The sequence below is a fragment of the Perca fluviatilis genome, chromosome 4 (genome assembly GCF_010015445.1).
Source record: "Perca fluviatilis chromosome 4, GENO_Pfluv_1.0, whole genome shotgun sequence".
NCBI classification, from domain to species: domain Eukaryota; kingdom Metazoa; phylum Chordata; class Actinopteri; order Perciformes; family Percidae; genus Perca; species Perca fluviatilis.
The window spans coordinates 10,468,946-10,490,703 of record NC_053115.1 but is presented as its reverse complement, the minus strand read 5'-3'; the positions used below and the strand labels follow the sequence as shown (position 1 = coordinate 10,490,703).

General features: G+C 43.2%; 1 protein-coding gene across 3 annotated transcripts; it reads right to left on the bottom strand.

Annotated features, from left to right (window-relative positions):
- Positions 1-653: 653 nt before the first annotated feature.
- Positions 654-21,319, bottom strand: ubap2a (ubiquitin associated protein 2a). Of its 3 annotated transcripts, none has more exons than XM_039798041.1 (27): positions 21,202-21,319; positions 19,187-19,324; positions 17,456-17,533; positions 16,710-16,820; positions 13,015-13,177; positions 12,399-12,482; positions 12,253-12,310; positions 11,683-11,780; positions 11,425-11,483; positions 11,247-11,317; positions 10,739-10,913; positions 10,356-10,620; positions 8,846-9,150; positions 8,356-8,582; positions 7,281-7,563; positions 6,080-6,119; positions 5,784-5,955; positions 5,435-5,486; positions 3,535-3,850; positions 3,302-3,393; positions 3,010-3,060; positions 2,805-2,898; positions 2,308-2,718; positions 2,022-2,126; positions 1,845-1,912; positions 1,529-1,720; positions 654-1,441 (listed from the first exon to the last, which is right to left on the bottom strand). In XM_039798041.1, the coding sequence occupies exons 2-27, from the start codon at positions 19,280-19,282 to the stop codon at positions 1,346-1,348; spliced, it is 3,762 nt and encodes a 1,253-aa protein (XP_039653975.1). In that variant the 5' UTR covers positions 19,283-19,324; positions 21,202-21,319; the 3' UTR covers positions 654-1,345. The 3 variants fall into 3 exon arrangements, with proteins under 3 accessions (XP_039653975.1, XP_039653977.1, XP_039653976.1); XM_039798043.1 differs by having other exon boundaries at positions 1,529-1,705; XM_039798042.1 differs by lacking the exon at positions 21,202-21,319 and adding an exon at positions 20,662-21,075.
- Between the last annotated feature and the right edge of the window lie 439 nt (positions 21,320-21,758).

The following is a 21,758-nucleotide window of genomic DNA, read 5'->3' as shown; positions in this document are numbered from 1 at the left end:
AAAACTGAATGATAGGTTTCACGTGTTCTAGTTATTGGTGTATGTAATTTATCATTGAGCATCAGATATTGATACCACTGGCACTTTTCAAGTTCCGTTGTTACTGATGCCTGAACCTGCACAACTTGACTGGCCTTAAAGGAATATGCCAGTTTGTTGAAATAGGGCTTATCACCCTCTACCTTTGCTGTAGATAGGTGGGCCAATGCATTTTGTCTCAGTGCAAGTATTTAGGTTTTGTCGGCTCACTTTTACTCATGTTAACCGGCAACATAGGATTCCATTCACTACGCTAAGCTAACCAGCGGCAGCGCTGCCGGTGTTGAACTGGACTAAAATATTGCATGCACAAAAAATGCACTGGCCCACCTATCTACAGCTAGAGGAGACCGTGATAAGCCCTATTTCAACAAACTGTGGTGTATCCCTTTAAGAATTTGTGCTTTGGCACAAGCCCAAGGTACTGACGTCCATACTGCCTGTATGTTTGGCACATTGATATCCTTTAGTCAGTTAGATCTGATTTTATAATGGTTAAGTGTTTGCCAGTTGCCTTGACTATCCTGCATTGTAAGACTGTTAGAACTTTGGTTAGGGTCAGGTCTGTATCCAGAAAAACAATGATCGGTAAATATTGATGCCAGACCCATACCAACTGTTCAGAGATTTTAATTTGGACAACAAGGATTAAACCAATGTTAAAATGACATCAAATCCAAGGCCTGGCTGGTAAAACCAGCCAACTAGTAAGAGTTGAGGAATGAGAGACAGATGGAGGGAAACGGGGCAAAAAGAAAAGTCAAGCTATCAACTCAAGTCACCCTCAATATAAGGATTCACAGATGCGGGAGACCAAAGTTACAAAAACTTAATTCTTCTAAAATAAAAAATAAAAATAAAAAGGCCTTTGCCATGGAAATGATGTGTAGGAATCTATGTACATCATTATCAGTTCATGTATGCATACAAAAAAATCCACATCACAAGATGCTTGTGTTCAAGTATATTCACCAACTTCATCTCCATGATTTAGCATTCTCATCTTTCCACATTTTTTTTTGAAATAAAATGTCCTTCAAAATAAAATAAAAAAAATGCAGAAAACCACATTTATGTCCTACCAATACATATATACTGTATAAATACATACATAAATATATTTTACATACAACAGCCATAAATTTGAAAAGGGGATATACAGAGCAAAAGGGAGGGAGTGGTAGTGTGTGTGTTTTAGCTTGTGTTGTAAAATGGTTTGTCCCTCAATTATCAGATCAGGTGTGGTGTTGGTGTCCGTGTCCATGCACACGCACACACACACACACACACTGTAGATGTAGCCATCTTAGTTGGCCCAGTAGGGGGAGCTGCCGTAGCTCGACTTGTTGACTTGGCTCTTCTGCTGCAGGCTGCTGGACTGGCCACGCTGGCTAGGACCACCCTGAACATTGAAAGACACGCGTGTAAGCATCTGAGATACTCACTGGTAAAACCTGTGTAGCAGCAACAAAATGTCTGCGGGTGTTACCTGTCCATCCTGAGCTAAATGGTGGTGCAGCAGCTGTGAGTGTGGTTGCTGGTGAGGCAGGATGTGGAGGAATGGGGCCGGTGCATAGCCTCCAGGAGCTGCTCCAGGGTTCAGAGGCCCTGGCCCCCCCAGTGCTGATGGCAGACTGAAGGGAGGCGGGGTCCCCGCATGGAAACCCTGCTTATCAAAAGACTGCAAATGAAGGATGAGGGACTAATTCAACTCAAAAACGTGATTACTTATTGGTATAAACAATAACTACACCGCAAGACAACAGGGTGGGTGGATATTTGAGTGGATAGTGTTCGAGGCTCACCTGGGTCTTATTGTAAACACTTCCGCTGATGTCCGGCACACCCGAGTTACTGGAGGTCACAGAGACGCCTAGCACAATGACAGCAACAATGTTTACGGATTATAATATAATTATAATAAAAACGACTTTAAAAATCCAAATTAAGATGTCAGATACAGGGAGTGTTTTTCTTCTTACCTTTCCCAGGTCCAGAAGCAGCAGATTTGGCTTGTGCCTGTGAGGAGGAGTTGTATCCTTTGCTGTAGTCCACTCCTGCTGGCCCCGCTGTCAGCTCCTCATACCCTGGACAGGGAAACAAAGTTCAGTGTTCAAACAATACACACTACTTCCTGTGCAAACAAAATCCACACAATATAATAATATTAATTGGGGAATTATCTAACCCAAAATGAAAGGCAATTAAGTTTCCCAAATGAATGTGAATACTATTTTTGAAGGCATGTTAATTGGTGTGCTCACTAACCTGAGCTGAAGGTGTGCTGGCCGTAACCGCTGGGTTGCTGCTGTGTCTGCTGCTGGAAGGGGCTAGCTGAGGGGTTTCCCAGACCGAGACCCATACTGTGCTGCTTGGCCGAGGCTGGTCCCGGACCCCCGGGAGGAACAAACATGGTGTGGCCATACTGGAAGGCAGCAGCACTGGGTACGGCTCCGGGCACTCCAGCGTAGTAAGGCAGGCCTGTGTAGCTGTAGCCTGGAGGCAGAAAGGCCTGCTGACTGCTGTGGTGCTGCGGCTGGCCCTGGGGCTGGGCCTGAGGAGGCTGAGGCTGGGCCTGGCCCTGTCCTTGGCCCTGGCCTTGGGGAGGCTGCGGGGCTGCCAGGCTTGTGGGGGGTGCCGGGGAGGTGGAGTCATTCCTGCCAAACTTTGTGACTTCACCTGACAAACAGTTGAGATGTCAGGTGAGAACAAACATGGGATTTTAGGATTCTGGACAAGGCCAGCAAAGGGTGAAGGTTCTTTACCTGAGTAGGGGTTGTTGGCTAGGCTCCCATCTCTACCAGAGAGAGTCGCTGTGGGGCCAGGGAATGTGATTCCATAGTAATCCTGCAAAGAGGGCTAAAGGGACAGGAGAAGATCAGGAGAAGAGCCACACAACAACCAAACAAGTTAAGTGAGTACTAGAGAAAAAGTGAGGAGCTGTCCCAAGAGTGTGGTTATGAAGCTCACCATTGGCAGTCTGGACTGGAGCATATGGAGGTCTTCGTAACCATAGATCTGCTGAGAAATACAACAAAACAGGTACAGTCAGCTGGAGAAGCTGCAAAATGTGTCAACATTAAAATGTATATACAGTCCCTTTGTACTCTTTAATGAAACAGACTGCATATTTATCAGTTCTCTGATGGCAGTTAAACTGAAGGGACTGAGAAGATGGTATTGGCAAATATGATCTGTGTTTACCCATTTAAAAGAAGAACAAGTACCCTACAATGATTCTTGATCCAGAGGGGCTACTTACTGGGTATGCTGGCAGCAGCCCCCCTGGGCCCATGATATACTGGTTGGGCAGTAGAGGAGGCACTCCCTGGGACAAGTTAGGAGGAGCTTTACCTGTAAACACAACAACCAAACTTTTTTTCCCCGGAAGAAACAGCAACAATTCCAACTATTTGGGCTTTTATCAACACCAGAGCACATACAATGAGTGAAATTATGTGTCTGGAGTATGAGTGTGTGTGTGTATGTATGTACCAGTGGAGGAGGAGAGCAGGGGTGTGGTCCTCGGTGCAGAGAGGTTGGACGTGGCAGTAGCTCCATTGGAGCCAAGTCCCAGCGCTGTGCTGGCGGCAATGGCAGCAGAGTGAAGTCCACTGATGCCAACGATACCAGCGACGGTGCTGCTCATGTTGTTGCTCATGTTGTTACCCATGTTGGCCAGGTGGCTGATGCCGCTGCTGCTACTGTTGCTGCTGTTGTGGGTTGAGTGGAGTGCTGAGGGCTGCGATGACGAGTAGGAGCCAGTGGAAGGAGCCAGAGAGCTCACACTGCTGTTGTCAACACTGGTGTACTGAGGACAGAGAGGACCGAGGACATCGGTTACATTTGAAATACAATCTATTTTTCAGGTTTCATTTGGCAATGCTTGCATAGAATTTGTTTGAGAAACACGCCACATGTCTGGCTTTAACCCAACCGGTAAGCCATGTGGCATGTAACAGAGTCAGCTGTTCGGTGACATAACATTACACATAACTAGCGCAGTGCCCGTTCAAAATGTGCCTGTTTGGAACGGGCCGGCCTGTGGTATTGCTGCTTGTAGAATTCATCAAAACCAAATTGTACCCCAAAATTACTTACAGAAGGACCCCAAACCACTTCAAATGCAGCTCCCCTGTACAGCCTACTACTGACTTACTGATTTACCTGACAGAGAACGCTACAGATTCAGAATGTAATCACAAAATATCACAATGACAATGTGGAGTAATCAGACATTAGTGTCATGGACTCGTGGCAGTGTGCTACCCACCCGGCCCGTTATGAGAGCTAATCAGCACATATCTGTGTTCATCAACCACCAGAACCGGATGTTGTGTGTGTGCGAGGGGGAAGAGAGAGAGAGAGAGAGAGAGAGAGAGAGAGAGAGAGAGAGAGAGAGAGAGAGAGAGAGAGGTCTCGTGTCAGATCGTTAACGAATTAAACATTTCAGCAGAGGTGTTCATTCGCATACAGGTTTAGTGGCTTGACAGTTAACAGTGAAGTAGGGGATTTGATTGGCGGGGTATTTTGGCGACGGTAATGTTATTAGTTAACAGTAGACTTAATTATCTCGGGGTGAGTCTGATGAAAAGTGCTATGTCTGCCCAGTTCAGCTCTGAGATTTTCACAATTGCACAGCGCTGTGAAGGAATAATCTCCGAGATTACTTTATATTCTGCCTCTGGTTAGAAGCGGTGAATGTAGGCTACAGCTCACAGCAACTTAATACTATATAGTGTCTGGCTTTTGTTTGGAAAAGTTCCCTTCAACTATCCGCCGGTGCTCCAGGAAAGTGAAGAAAAGTTTGGTATATACAGCAATTATGTAGCTAACGTTGGAAGCAGGAAAAGAGTCCAAGGCGGTAACACGGTAATCACGCTCTGTCTGCCACTGGTTGTCTGTAGCTGGTTGTGCTTTGCCTGTGTGGGATTCTGAAACGTCCTTAAATTCAGGAATTGACGTTTGTTTATTTCAAAGTCAAAGACAGTCCAAAGTAGTGCTACTTTGCACATTTTTGTGGGTCTGAAGTGTATTTAATATTTCAGCCGCCAAAGCTCCACTGCTTTCTTCGACCCTCCCTGTGTCTGGTCCTGCTCTGTGCTCAGTGTTGCAGTGTGAGAGGGGTAGTGGCCAAAGCCAATGTGTGCTTCTTTTACCTATATATTTAACGATATCTTTTGCATTTCTAATCCAACGTCAAACTTGGCAGTGCACTTACTCGTGCCCGTAGCAAGACACCTGTCAAGTTTAAAATCCATCGGACTAATGGTTCGAGAGATATGCGCATAACACACAAACAGACTGACAGACATTCCTGCAATTTATAGATAGAGGAGCCATCACACAGAAGGTTTTAGAAATCATGCTTGTGGAAGACGAGACAGGTACTTACAGTGAGAGAGCTGGAGCCCAGAGTTGAAACTGAGGAATGACTGCTGACATGACTGTAGAGGGAAGTCAGAGAGGAAAGAGGATCAGTGTACTGTTGACACACACGTTTTTGCTTCTATCTTAAACAGGAAGTCTGCCGCTGGGTAAAGCTGAAGAGGTGAACGCAATCCTTTCCAGGGTCTAGATACGAACCATTCTGGAAAATAAGGATCCTCTATATCTCTCCAATTAAGATCAGGTACTGTTACTCCAGCCAGGTTCAACACTATAGCAGCTTTTTTTTTTTATATATATATTTTTTTTTGCATTGTCAAAGCTGGTCATCAGTCTGCCATGTGTGAGTTTGTCACCTGTTGAGTGAGTTGAGATGGCTGGCTGAGGGCAGGTCCTGTGCCAGGTTGGAGAGCGTGGTGGAACTGTGTGCAGGCAGGGTGGAGGGTAAGAGGGAGGAAGGTGCGGAGGTTCCGTTGGTGATGTTCATTAACGGCGACTCAGGCTTTGGTGTGGAGGATGCTGATGAAGCTGAGCGGGAAGGAGTAGGAAAGAAAAGCTCTTCATTTGTAATAGCCCAAGAAAGATGGCTGTTGGTAGACATTTACAATAGAAGGTATACACTGAACAAATAAATCAGTAGTAGGCAACTTACTGTCCAGAGCAGCTGAGGTCCTTACACCATTCAGACCATTCTAGTAATAAGAAAAAAAGCTCAGTGTCAGCGTAACAGATCGAGACCACTACCATATATATGTAGCAAACATACACAGTACGAACAAGACATCATTGAACATCACAGACTTGAATTACATACGAGATGACCAAAAAGAGGGAAATCGAAACATAAAAACAGGATTCATGCTATTCCTTAGAGATGCAGCGATTTCTACTTTCTAGGCCAATTCTTCATTGAGTTTGAACTGCCGATACCGATTTTAGCCAATTTCATATTTTCTAACCACTTTCCATCACACACAAATATTTATTTATTTAATAGAACATTTTAATTTATTTATTTAAATTTATTTAAATTTTTATATATATATATATATATATATATATATATAGCGGTATGCATCCCCACTAACCTGGAAAGCGTTTTAAACAGTAATGTTAATACAGCGTGTCGGAGGAATACTAGTCTCTCTTTTTTTTTTTTGACCGCAGCGTTCGCCAACGTTAGCTTCTTGTCTCATCTGGGGTCTGATAAACAGTAAATTCATCAAAGTCAGTGTGCCCAACACTATTTTCCGATAAACTGTAGCTGTCAAATTTCACGGGACCCACGTGAGTGCGGTTTTCATGTTCCAGTTGTTCAGCCTCAGAGGGGAGAGAGAGCGGCTGAGATCAGTAGAGCAGACTACTCTGCCGAGCCGTAATTACGACTTTATGACATTTCATAAGCAGCTGATTGAGCGGCGGTGCGCTCATGTTGCGCGATGTTAATCATGCGGCGCCCGAGTGCATTTGACCGGCATAAAATCGGCATATATCAGACCGGTCACCGGCTGGTCAATCGGTGCATCTCTACTATTCCTATAATGTTTGATAATGGGTTACGAGGCCTATCTTAAGGGGCTATGGGCAAATCTTCCAGTCAGGAATTGCTGGCAAAACATTTAAATTAATCCCATTTGAAAAGAAATATGCTGAAACACCACAGTCAGACACAGTTCCCAACATAGGGATGAACATAGTGGGACCGGTTGACTTGCAATTTCTCAGTGTCAATGTGTATATACAAGAGGCAGAAATACTAGGAATATTGGAATTTGAATGATTTCTCATCTCTATCAACTACAAAAAGGTTAAAACCCCTAAAAGGCGGGATGAGATTGGCCATTTCTACTCACCATGACTGGCCCCGTGGCCTCTTTGCTCTGGGAAAAGGCCAGTCGTGTGTGAGGTGGCATGGTCCCATCGTAACTTCCCCCCACTGTGGAGAAGTGAGAGGAGGAGGGTACAGAGGAGGAAGTGGTGGAGGCTGTCGAAGAACAGGAGGGAGGATTGGAAGAGTTGGCAGTCCCTAATGAGGAAGGAGTGAGGCTGGGCAACGGCACCGAGGAGTGATACCCTGGCTCTGATGAGGAGAGGGGCAGAGGCAGGGCAACGGAGAGAGGGCTGCCCAGCGACTCACTGCAAGACAACAGCAGGGAGAGAAGGACAAGTTATTAGATAAAAAGTGCACGTTTTAGAATGAAACTCTTCAAATGGCGTTATATACACAGTATCTCACTTGTATAACAGTGCCTCATTCCTGAGTGAGTAATTGTATGCTTTGAGCACAGAGAACTATATTTTGCAAGCACATTTCGCAAAAAATTATTTCGTTTGAGCAAACAAAAACCTATTCTGTGCTCAATAAATGTATTTGCATGTTTGCTATTATCCATATTTCCTTGCAATAATAACCCCTCTCACGCAGCTTACTCGTGCCCTCTCAAAAACGCTCTCTGGACATGACCTTTAATTCTCCGATTGGTTGGTTTTGTGGCACACTTGTAATGCTGTGAAAATGTGAGCGAGTGTGTCAAGAGTTGAGCGCGCACAGAGTGAAGAGGTTGAGAGAGAGGGAGACATGACCGGAGAGCAGCAGCGTCTACCTGCGTGCAGAGCGAGTTTTTGAGAGGGCATATAGAGTAAACTGCGTGAGAGGGGTTATTATTGCACGTTAATACGCATAATAGCAAACATGCAAATACATTTATTGAGCACGGAATAGGTTTTTGTTTGCTCAAAAGAAATTACTTTTTGTTAATGTTAATGTTTGTTAAGTGTTAATTTCTGTTCAAAATGTAATTCTCTGTGCTCAAAACATGCAATTACTCACTCAGGAATGAGGCACATATATAACGCCATACAAAATGCAAAGTTTCTATAATAATATATACAAAAGAGATGGAACTAGTTGGTCAGCAGTGACAGTACCTGAGCGGTTTGGAGTACAGGCTCGTCTGGCTCTGTGTCCCTGGTCCCTTTGAAGGTGGTGCAGGGCAAGGGGCCGGTGTGGACTCCCTGGATGCCGCACTCACGCAATTGTCCACAACTCCGAACTCTGGCATCGCCGACTCCGAGCCAAAGTCTAAAGCTCCGAATTGGAGGTTCAGCCCAGGGATGTCAGCAGAGCCTGGCATCTCTACTGCTGTGGAGGGGATCTACCGGGAGGGAGGGAACACAGTCAGGTCTCAGGACTATGATTTTAAGTTCATAAACCTACTTGTATTTGGTCATTTACAAAAGGGTTTACTAAAATACATGTACTGTTGCCTTGACAATCAACATGCAAAATCTCAGACCCACACGGGTCAGCGATAACCTTTAGAGACAGAGGTTTGAGTTTGAAAACACCGGAGCAAAGCAGACACATGTGCATTGGATTGTAATTGCAACTTTCCGTCCATCAACATAAACCTCTTACTTTCGACGGGGGAGGCATCCTTCGTTTCTGGGCTTTGAGCTGTGCCCGTTGCTGCTGTGGTGTACTGCCGCCCTGAGGGTCCAGCCCTGTGCCAGGGGCAGGAGGTTTAGCACCAGTAACCGCCATCACCAGGCCTGTCTGTGATAGTGAGCTGGTGTGGTGGGGAGCAGGCGAGGCTGAAGCAGGGGGAGTTTGTTGTTGCGATGGAGGACTAGGCTGACGTGCCAGAGGCAAGGAGGGGCCGGTGTGCCTCTGAACCAGCTGGCTCAGCACAAGAGAAGGCTCCGGCTGCAGGCCAAACTCACCTGCAGATCCAGACACACAAAAAAAACACAGGACAAGGTTTTTGAATAAATATACATGCCTATTAATTAGAGATGCACCGATTGACCGGCCAGTGACCGGAATCGGCCGATTTTCACGTGCTCGGCCATGACCGGTGGGTCAGGCTGACTTATGCCGAATTTATGCCGGTCAAATGCACTCGGGCGCCGCATGATTAACATCGCGCAAGATCAGCGCAGAGCAGTCTGATAGATCTCTCTCTCTCTCTCTCTCTCTCTCTCTCTCTCTCTCTCTCTCTCTCTCTCTCTCTCTCTCTCTCTCTCTCTCTCTCTCTCTCTCTCTCTCTCTCTCTCTCTCTCTCTCTCTCTCTCTCTCTCTCTCTCTCTCTCTCTCTCTCTCTCTCTCTCTCTCTCTCTCTCTCTCTCTCTAAATATGACAGCTACAGTTTATTGGAAAATAGTGTTGGGCACACTGACTTTGATGAATTTTTGCTGTTGATCAGACCCCAGATGAGACAAGAAGCTAACGTTAGCAAACGCTTCGGTGACTGTCCCTCTGCCTCTGCAAGAGACGCTGTGTAAAAAAAATAAAAATAATAAGAGACTGTATTCCTCCGACCCACTGTATTAACGTTACTGTTTAAAACGCTTTCCAGGTTAGTGGGGGTGCATATACCGCTCCACACCAACATTAAAAGCGTAGTAATCTTCCCCCAGCGTTTAGTTTGTTGCTAAACTGTGTGTAAAATGAGTGGCGACGTTTATGTTTTCAGGTAACGTTACTGTTGACGTTCAAACAGGCCTGCGTGTGTTTTGAGAAATATCTTTATACTACAAGGCTATATTTATTATATTAAGTTGGTTATTGGATGTGAAAAGAAGGAAATGGTTCTAACATTGCTCTTTAGATGCGTGTGAATTTCCCACACCAGGAGTAATTTATATAGTTATATTTTATAGTGATCCATTATCTGTTAAAAAAATGTTCTATGCAAAATGTTCTATTTAAGAAAAGATAGAAAATAAATATTTGGGTGTGCTGTAAAGTGGTTAGAAAAAATTAAATCGGAATCGGCTAAAATCGGTATCGGCAGGTCAAACTCAAAGAAAATCGGAATCGGCCTAGGAAGTTCTAATCGGTGCATCTCTACTATTAATAATACATGTGGCAGAAACTGAAAACTTGTGCATGGCTGCACTAGGACGTCCGACACTTAAACACTTACGGCTGAACTGTGAGGACAGCGAGGTGGATTCTGAAAGCTTAATGTCCCAGCTAGATGAGGAGGGTGGAGGTACAGGTGCTCCCAGGCCTGGCAGTCGGCCAATGGAGGGGTTGCCTCCTTGGGTGCTGGCAGGAGGCGCGGCCTGGGATGAGGGTAGCGGACCCAAGCCAGGACCCTTCAGCTGTTCCAGTATCTGAGCTCCAGCGCTGGGTTGAGTCCTTTTGGCCTGGCCCAAGTCCCCAAAACCAGCTCCCAGAACTGACGACTGCCACAGAAAAGAGAAGAGAGCGTAATGTCTTTTTTTGGGGGGCCGTTTACACTGATGTTTATTTACATTGAGAAATGAAAAAATAAGGGTGCAGAGTTTTTTTTTTTTTTTTTACCAGAGCAGCATGAGCATAGCTTGTGCTACTGGTGGCGTTGCGGCTGTGGGGCGGCTGCTGTTGCGGTGGCTGGTGGTGGTGGGAGTTGGTGAAGACCAGACTCTGAGGGGAAGAGGACGAAGGTGGTTCTCTTCCTCCAACCACAGGCTTCTGCAGCAGAGAGGCGAGGTCCAGACTAACAGAAAAAGTTGGTAAAGTCAATTAGAAAATGCCTGTAGGAAACCAAGTCAAAGGCTGCCAATGAAACGTGTTATAAACAAATACTATTGTATGTAAGGAATAAAGTTTCTTCTTATTTTTCCATTGTCAATATAACTTTACACTATGTACATTTACAGCATGTATAAATATACCAAAAGTGAAGTTACTCCTACATTGCTGACAGACTTTTAGAATAGAGGGAACGGAACTTACCGAGCACTTTGTCGGTAATTGTTGTGAAATTAAATGACACTGTAATGAGAGATCAGGGCCAATGTATGATATTATAATTGAGCCAGTTACTTACCTTTGCCCAGGTGTGATGTGATTCTCAGCAGCAGGTGCACATGAGGAGGTGAACACTTTGGTCTCTGAAAGCTACAGGAACAAACAAGGAGACAGAAGTGTTTTAAATATACACCAAAACATGTTATTGTGATTGACAGACTTGTATTGTATACAGCCCTGTAATTGTGTCAACTCACACTAACATCCTCACTCCACTCCTCTGATGCCCAGTCTTCCATGGTATGCCTCCAAGTAACTAGAAAGCAACCAATAATTAGTCACAAAGTTCAAATACAGGTGGGATAAGTAGGTAAACACAACTCAGGATGCCTGCAGCTAATGCACATTTACATAAAAGCTACACAGTACTGTCTGCTCAATACACTGAATGTTTGTGTTCACCACAGAAGAGCTTTTCAAGGTAAAGAGTGGCATATCAGCTCAGAAGAGCTCACCTGTCCCATCTGTGCTGTTGTTGGCCACCGTGTCCCACACCTCACTTTGTGTGGTCCCTGAACCAGCCTCTGAGGTATAGTCTGCTGGATTGAAGATCCTGGGGAAGAGTCATGGAGAGGTATATGTAGTTAGACAGAAATAAACTGAAGGGACAGGTAGTGATTGACAGATTTAGTAAATTACTTTCCTAATAAACAATGTCTGGAGTAATAATGTTAAGTATACTATTCATTGGGCAAAGCTCCCATTAGAAAAGGGATAGGTTATTGCTTTCTGGCCTTTGGGTTTTAGAGGCTGAGATGAGATACGTTTACTTTTTTATTTTATTCAGATACCACATCCTAATGGGACTGGTGACTAAATACTCTCAAATCTTTTAGGACCAAACACAGGGTTATGGAAATACATTCCAAATTCAGTTGCAAGAAAAAGGCCCCACTTGCACTCAGAAACCAAATCCAAACTAAATTGCATTTCCTTGCCTGAAAAACACTCTTATCAATTCATTTACACCTTAAAAGTATGTGAAAACGCCTGTGAGTGTGCGTGCTTGCGTGTTGCCCCCATACCCCATGCCCTGGGCTGAGAACCGGCTCCCTGGTGGTCCTCTGCCTCTACCTCCAGATCCTGCATAACATTCATCCAAAAGTTAACAACATCCAGTCCAGTGTTGGACGTACTGACAAGTGTAATATATATATATTCAACTGATTACCTCGGCCACCACCTCTAGCCCTCCGACCTCGATCTGAACCCCTGTCCACTGGCGTCACCTCCACACCATTCTCCTCTGGACGTGCTGCACGTGTACAAACACACATGCATTTAAAAATGAGAAAAGATGCCACATAGTAACATTATTATGTAATGAAAATCCAGAGTTCTCGCAAGAGCACTATTTGAATTTGCTCAGCGAGTCACTCTGACTTCAGTAATGATGCTCATTAACTATGCCCTTGTAGCTGAGCTGCACCAATCACATCGGTGTATCTGATATAGGCGGGCCAGAGGCGAGCTAAACAGATGACAACAGTTTAATTTACCAGTTAGCTCCACTGGTAGCTAAGTGTATGGGGCCCTGGATACGTCACCCCGTGTATTGTTGTGATTGGTTGTAGTGTTATCCAACTGCGTGCCATGAGATTTTCAAATGCATGCTTGGTGCCGCCCCTCAAGTTGGGCCATTTTCATTACTCAATGCCAGACCCTTAATCTTTCGGATTTGGGTCTGGATTTCCAGGCTGGTAATAAAACATACTGATACTGAGAAGCTGCAGAAGAGACAGGAGGCTGAACTAAATATTAATTAATGTTAAGGTTAGACTCCATACCCTGTCGGCTGCGACTGGCCCCCCTGCCCTTGCGGTTGGCAGCCGCACGGCCCTTGCTCGCCTCCCTCTCTCCCTTCTTCTCCCGGTTTTCCTTGTTCTCCTTGCTGTCTGATGGACCCTCCTTCACCAGGGGCTTCTTCTTCCCTACCGTCTCCCATGAGGTCTAAACACAGAACAGGAAAAATACAGGACAGGCAAGAAAGAAAAAGAATTCAAAAAAGAATAAATTAGAATTGGAGCACAAACTACAGTATGTAGTTCACATGTCCCTTGTCTAGTAGGTTTCTTGTTGCACTAGCTTGAAACACTGACAATATGCTTCAGTGAGAAAAGTAGGTAGTTTTTTATTTATTTATTTATTTATTTATTTATCTTTGCCTCCATTTCATTGATATTTCACAGTTGTATGTCTCTGGCATTCTGTGGTTGGTTGAAATTGGATTTTTTTTTCCACTTGCGTATTTTTGTTCAAGAAGAAGAAAAAAAAATATACACTACAGGACACTATACAAACATTTCTCAAAATCAGTTACAGAAAAGCTGTGATGTCGGCTTATTTTTGAATTATATAGTCTGCATTCACACTGCCTGTGTCGGCCACCAGACAGTGTGGCGAAAACGCAGGTCTTTCCATTCATTTTGAATGGGGCTAGTGCATTTAGGCTGCGGCGGTGGGTGCCACACGAAGGAGCCGATAAAAACGCAGTGGCCTGGGGCAAAATTTTTAGACAGACTCAACTTTTGGAGAAACGCAAGCCAACGTCGGGCTGCGGTGGCCAATCATGTAACCAGCGATCCTCTATTGCTGCTCCATGTTTTAAAACACTTTGAGGGTAGAAAACAAAAACACAAGCACTACACTGCCCAGGAGTTTGTGGAACAGCTGACTGAAAGCAGAAAAGTCGTCACTTTTCTTTCTCTGTGAAATGGAGCTGCCTTCAAGTGCCGTTGGAAACGTCGAGAACTATTAACGATCGGACGGAAAATGGTAATAATAAAATATAAAGTCTACTTGTGCTACACTGGAGGGTTAAATAACACAACAGGGCGACACACAAATGGGCCATTTGTTGGCCACTCCCACACCGCAGCACCAGCCAGCGGCAAATCGCCGGATCCCCTTTTGCTGATTTGAATGCAGCCTACGTAATGAGGTGTGCACTATGCAGCTGTGTTTTGTGAGAAAAAACATATCAGATGAAGACTTGTAATTGGTAAGATATTCAATATTAAAACACCTCAGAACAAAATGAAAGAGTAAAAGAACAAACTGATTTTAACTATACAGTCAATTCAATTAGTGTGTTCATTATTTAATAGGCCACTCTTCTCTTGTGCTACACCTCACAGCATAGGAAAACTCACTCAGTAACCATTCCTTTCGTTCATGACTTAGTTAAGATCTTAAAAGAGTACTGTAGAAGTAGATGTAATCAAAGGGTTGCAGTATATACCATAACAGTAGAGACTAGGGCTGCACAATCTATTGTTTTTTGATCTTCATTGCGATATCAACTGTCGCAATCTACACATCGCAAAAGGCGCAAAAGACCTTTACACTTAATTCAATGTTCAATTTGTCCAATAAAAGAATGTTAGAAATGTTTTTCCTTCTACAAGCAATGTGTTGTATTTTAGCTGAATACTGAAAGCAGCAGAAATGCAGAACTGAGTACACTTAAAATATTTGTTTATTTATCGCAAGTAATATCATTATCGCGATATTAAACAACATTATCGCATATTTTCCTCATATCATGCAGCCCTAGTAGAGACTTCCACATAAAAAAGGAGAAAACCAGCTATTTGCCATTTTTGGAATTCCAGAAAAACCAAAACAACCAGGGTCACTGCCTGGCTGGCTGCCCTACAGCCTTTCCTCGCCATCTGTGCAGATATGTTGGGACACTCACTCAGACTCGCAACATACAGGCAGAACAACGCTTATGTGTTTGCCAGACATTTAGTAGCCCGTTCAACTTTGCACTCTGAGCAGAAGAGGGAAAAGTGTACACAATAGTGGGCCTTCATTCTAAAAGTCCCTGATGTTGACTGTCTTAACTGTCACTGTGGCAAAGGACAGCTCAGAGACAGATTTTACGGAATTTATTTTGAAAAACCATATGCAGAACAACCTTTTTTGTTTTTTTATCTTCCAAGCATGTTACATAATCCAGTGGTGATGTGCCAGTATCCTTTATTTATTCGTTTTTTACTAAGAAAAACGGGCAAAGAGTGATGTAAAACATCTTTCTGTACTTTTTCCTCGTTTGTTTTTGTGCTGAATATGGACCTGCGCTATCTAAAACAGGTTGTGTTTCAGCTGCGTTTCTCACTTATCTGTCTCACACACTTCCGACAGAAAAGATATGATTCTTTTTCAATCAATACAGCTGTCTTCACAGTGCCTTGCATTGCGCTTTACATGCATTTTAAAAGAGAAACTACAGCGATTGTGAATTGTACTTGGAGTGCTACACAGCACTATTCTACCTGAGAACATCATGTGTGTCAGGCGAGCATGCTGTTCAAACTTAAACAATCCGTTTTATGCTCATCCAGCTTGTTTAGGTCTGTGAAAGCAGTTTGTGGATTCATTTGTTAATCCTGACTTTGACATTTTTTTCTTTTAACAGTCAGAATCTTTGTTGCCAAGTCAATCTAAATTATGATACTTAACAATTTCACAATAACCTCAGAATTTTATAAACACTATCATTATAATAAAAAAAGAAAGTGAGCCATTTGGATTTGTTTGTGTAATGTGGTCCCACAGTAAAATGTTTTGGTCATGACCAACTGAAATGTCAATAAGCCTGTACTTTTGCAAGTTTGGGCTGAAGTACTTATTGTTCTGATAACACTTCCAGATTAAATTTTTTTTTAAGATGATCTTTTTTGGGCATTTCTGCCTTTAATAGATAGGTCAGCTCATGAAAGGGGAGAGAGAGGGGGAAGACATGCAGGAAACTGTCACAGGTAGGACTGGAACCCTATACCTTCTGCGTCAAGAAATATACCTCTGCATATGTGTGCCTGCTATACCAACTGAGCTAACCGGCCACATCTTCCAGATTAATTTTGAACAAGCTTCAGACAAGCCAAAAAAAAAAAAAAAAAAAAAACAGACTCATGACAAATCGTCAAAATTCTAATCGGTTATCCACGTATGAAGAACAGGGCGCTGGTCTGAGATCTGTTGTGTAGTTTGTGCACCCTCACATCAACATGCCAACAGTCTGAGACAAAAAACGTATTGTGGTGTGAGCAGCACAGCAACTGAGACATTTCCAAAGTCTTGTAGCACAAGGCTTAAGCTGTGGCGGTGAGCCAACATGCACAATACCAGGATCACGAAACCAGCTGAGATACAGTAAATGGAATTCAGCCATCACTAAGGTTATTAATTACTGACACATGTCAACAAAGGTCTATTTGATTTTCTTTTGTAGCACAAGTACAATTTTAAATCTAGAGCATGACGATTATTGTGATTATTGACTGTGCGCATACGTTTTCCAAATTTAAAATCACACATCTCCGTAAAAACAGTTATCATACAGAGCTGCTCTGCCTTCCAAGCAAAACAAATCTATTGACATTATCTGAAATTGCAAAAATTAAAATGGTGAAAATAACAATAGGCTAGTACGTGAAGTTTAAGATGAGATTAAATGAGACACAACGTCATTTACCATGTCCGAGGTGCTCTCCAGGAGAAAGTTAATGGCTCTGCTAACATCTTCGTTGCAGTCGTGGAGCGCTACCATGCACTCATCCTGGTTCTTCCCAGTCACCTCCATCAGCTGGGGAAAGCAACAAACACACAGCATATTGGAAAATGTCTAGTAGTCAACAAAAGGTGTACCAATGACAAAATACACCACACGACAGTACAAGTCACAGCGAGACAAGGGGCCCTATCTTGCACCAGCGCAGCGCAAAGCCCGACGCAAATGTCTTTGCTAGTTTAAGACCGACGCAGTTGTCAATTTCCCGTCCAGCGCCCATGCCGTTTAAATAGCAAATGCAGATTACAAATAAAAATATTACGGTGCAAATCCTCCATCATAATAGCAATGCACCAAGGTACAAACGCGCCTGGCTTTTAAAGGGAATGGGAGAGGACACTGATTGGACGCCCAAAACACACCTATGAATTAATGAAGAAACTAAGTACAACCCTTTTGAACCACGCGCCCGGCGCAGGGACCCTTTTTTCCGCCGTCAAACTAGCAAAAGTGGATTTGGACACGTCCTAAACGCACCTGCGGCATGCACTTCACGCCATGCGCTTAGATCATTAAAATAGGGCCCAAGGTGTCCCATAGCATCAAATATGCATTTTTCATGTGTCCAAATAGAGTAACTGAGTCATGGAGGAACAACAGCATGCCCTAAATTGTACTGTAGTAGCAAATAAAGGCAAAGTGTTCATCACCTGGTTAACTTTGTCCTCAAAGTCAGCATCATTCTTGTCATAGATCACTTGGGCAAGCCGGATCTGCTCAGCGGTAGCCTGCAACACAGAGACCCATTGAGTAAAATATTCGTTAACAGGAGAAAAAAGGGGAGAAATAAATAACGTGTAATGTTGATAGATAGATAGATACACACAAACACAAACACACACACACACACAAACACACACACACAAACAAACACACACACACGCACACACACACAAATAAAGGTGCCTCTTAAAAAAATGTATTGTGTCCCTGAAGATAAAAACATTATGACACTATGGCCGAGTAGGGCGTGTCTGCAGACCGGACACTTTTGTATTGATTGGTATCGGTGCGCCAACATTTAAACGACTTAAAGGGTATGCCAGATACAATTTGGGATAGACTCATGATGCATCGTTTTTAACACGTTTTATCGGTTTATTCATATTATTATTAGCAGTAGTAGTATACATTCCTTGACATGTAGGAGGAAGAGCTACACGTTCCACGAATTGCTACAAGTCATCGATAGTTTCCCTTTACGCTCTGCCATTTCTCCTCACCTCTTAAAATGCATCTTTAATGGATTGAATTGTTGGCAATGTATCAAGATGCATATCTCATTGGCCTCAGACTGGAGATGCACATCCCTACTCCACATGAGTCTTGACTGACCACTGGTGATCAAATCTTACTTCTCTGCTCTATATACAGATCAACACGTAGTAAACACATGGCCTTACAGCAGACATTGCAACATAAGATTACAGGATTGTCTGTAGTAGTATCCTACATATTCGTGAATTTGGGTATATTTTATGAACCTAAAATATAAGGTTATTGTCTACCGGTGCTGCACAGTGTTTCAGAGAACCAGGGATTGGGTGTCAGATCTGTGCAGAGCACTGGAACAAAAACCATAACATCACTGACACTACGTTACTATGAACTTAGGGGAGCTCAATATATCAATACACAATAATATAATAATGTTCGGTTTTAAATGACACGGTCAGAGAAGTATTAAGGACGTTTTACGGTTGTGCGCAAACTCCACGCCGTAGCTATGCCGTTGCTCCTACAGCGAAACTCTGTTTACTTTTGCGTTGGTGTGTGCCTCGAGCCGGCGCGCGTGTGTGTGTTTGTGTGTGTGGAGGGGAGGGTGATAGAGCAATGGAGAAAGTGAGAGAGTGACGGCAATTGTCTTCGGAGCAAGTTGTGACTCTAGGGGCATAGTGAGAGAAACAAAGTGTCCCCTGTGCTTTCTGACCACGGTGGGACATCTGTAGCAGAAAAAGTTAACGCTCTCCTCGATTTCATGTTGTTTATGGAGAAGGAGAACCAGGAAATGAGACGGGGGGAAATGCAACGCTACCAAGTCATGGCCGAGCGACGTGCGTGGACGTGTAGTTACATTTTTCAAGCATAGGGTCCGGCGTAGACGCATAGGGGTCTGCGGGGGTACGCCATCGATTCTACGCACGACTATAAAAACGGCCTTAAAATTGTGCCTCTACACTATTAAAATGTAGGCTAATAATAAATAAATAATAAAGAAAATCCTTTTCAATATTGACCAAGGAGGTCTCCAGCCATAATGTGTGCACTGTGGTTTTGTTGGAAAGGGTAGTTGTGTGCACACTTTGTCTCACAATTTCTGATGCTTAGAGAGGTGTACTTTTTACAAGTTTCCTCATGTTCATGTGGTTGTGGTGGCTCACCTGTATCTGTTTCTGTGGTTGCGATGTGTGAGTGGCAGCAGGCAGTGCTTTTTCCCGAGGGCCCCGGGCCTTGTCGCCGCCCAGCGAGCTCATCATATACAGTATATACAAAACTCTGTATGTACAAAATAGAAAAATCTGCAAAGAAAAATGGAAGGATGAGTGAAATCAACCAACAGTTCTTAAACCAGCAGATTATGTCCAAAAGACAAACACATTCAGTTAATTTACAATGTTGTTAGCAGAGCTTCAATACTGTCCCTTGTGTAAGTGCATAGAGGGGGAATAAGTGTTTAATAACAGAAATATGTGTTGTGAGCATAGCTAAGCCTTATTGCAATCATGAATACTGCCCTTATGAAGGCTGTAAGACACAGAGTTGGCCTCTGGTGACACAACAGCATTGCTGAAAATCTAGGTCAAGGAGGGAGAGCGACCCAGTGTCCCCTTACAAACAGCACAGACCACAGAGGGTGTGAAGCAGAACAAACACTACACACCCTAACCCCACATCCCATCTACATGCTAGATAGTATACAGAAACAACGATTATATATATGTCACACAATTACTGCAGTAAAATACCAAATTCTTCTCTGTGTGTATTTGACAACTGAGTCCTGTACAAGTTGTACATTGCTGCAAATTGGGTATGATACCACATAACCAAGCACTAATAATTTCCAATAGCAAATAAACACTCCTCACAACTATATGCACACAAACATGGCTTTATCCACCTACAAATACATGGAAAAGGTGGTTGCTCAAAACGTTGTAATGAAAAATACTGCAAATCGAGTTGCAAGCTTTAACGGTGGTGTGCATTACTACAATAATAACCACAGATATCCCTAGTGACCCATTTGTTTTTATGTCAGAGAACAATAGCAATCCAGTTTACAGTGCCTGAGTGACGTTGGCAAATGCACTGCTGCCATTGGCTGCTGGTCTGGACAAAGCTAATGCAAAAAGATGAAGTGACTTTAAGTGTAAATTCAGTGAAAATCTCTTTTTATAACTGAGAAACCTGCGGCAGCAGCTACAATTTGTATTTAATTAATCAAATATTAACATATCCTTACAAGTACGACTATCGACGGTCTTAAGAGATAAACAACAACAAAATAATTCTGTAACTCCGCACATCTCAATTGTTCATCACAGTTATTTGGACATACATATATGACAAATCATATTCCAGTTAAGTTACAAGTAACATTACGTGTTTACGTATATTAGCATCTACCTGGTTACAGCTAACTAACTAACACTTAGCTCCATCTTATTTTAGTAATAAAGCAAGCGGCGCGTTGTTTTGAACCAATGCTAACGTTAGCCGTTGCTGTCAGGTCACTCATTTCTTGAGTCTTTATAATGGGACTAGCTAGCTATTTGATAACGGTTGACGTTGGATGTCTATCTTGCAAAAACAAATCAGATTATCATAGCGTCGTTTTCGACTAAACACTTACCGACTTGGAGCTGTTGGTACTAGGGTCCCTTTGTCCTCGCTAGCATGGACTCATGTTAGCTACTAACATGCTAACGCTGACACTATGCTGTCGATAACGCTAACTCAACAAACTATGCAGCGGGGATGAAGCTAGCTAACGATGCTATCTAAATCTGGTCTAAACTGACAGACAACGATCGTCCAACTGGCTTGCTGATATATTTATTTATAAATCCGCTCAGTTATCTAACGATACTGGCAGTTACATCAGGCTTGCCCTCGACATCTAAACAACAGGCTAGCCAGCCAACAACATAGCTGTGAAATCTAAAGAAAAAGGCCTCTCTCAGCAGAGCACAATCCCATCCCGACATTGCTCGCCGGGAAACAAGACAACAGAAAAATTGCAAAAGACATCCCTCACAACACCGTTTAAGCAAAACAACCAATCTAGCAACCAACTATTTCAGCGAAAACGCGCTTGACTGTATGGTTTATACGCGCTGAAATACAGAAACTGAACTTGAGAAAAACATAAGAAAAATAGTGTTTTTATTACCTGCTAACACGATTCACTCGGCCAGCAGCAGACAAGGTGGTCACGTGACATGCGCTCGCGCTGCCGTGGTGGATGCTCCCCTCTTTAGGGAACTAACTTCCTAAAACGCTCAAGTCATAGACTTTATAAAAGATGTATCAAAGACACGTCGTTCAATCTAGGATTGACGCTTGTACTTTTAGGTCTAATTTATTTTTCCTCTGTTGTGTATATTAAAGATGCACACAGCTACACAATTTCTACAGTATGATCACAATGCACACTGGTCTACCACAGAGACCTTCCTGCCCTGAAAGCTACCATATGGTTGGATATCATTAACGGACTCATATCATTCAGCACTGACCCACTTTGATTAAATAGGAACTCTTAAAATTGGAAAAATGATGTCAAACATAAAAAAGAAACGTTACATCAATATACATTTTATTTTTATTATGTCCTCTTTTTTTAAGATTTAATAGCTTGTTTTCCCCCCAGATGTTTATATCTTACAATATCCTCAGATTCAGTCATTTGTAAAAACATTCATGAGGCATGTATAAAAAAACAGGGCA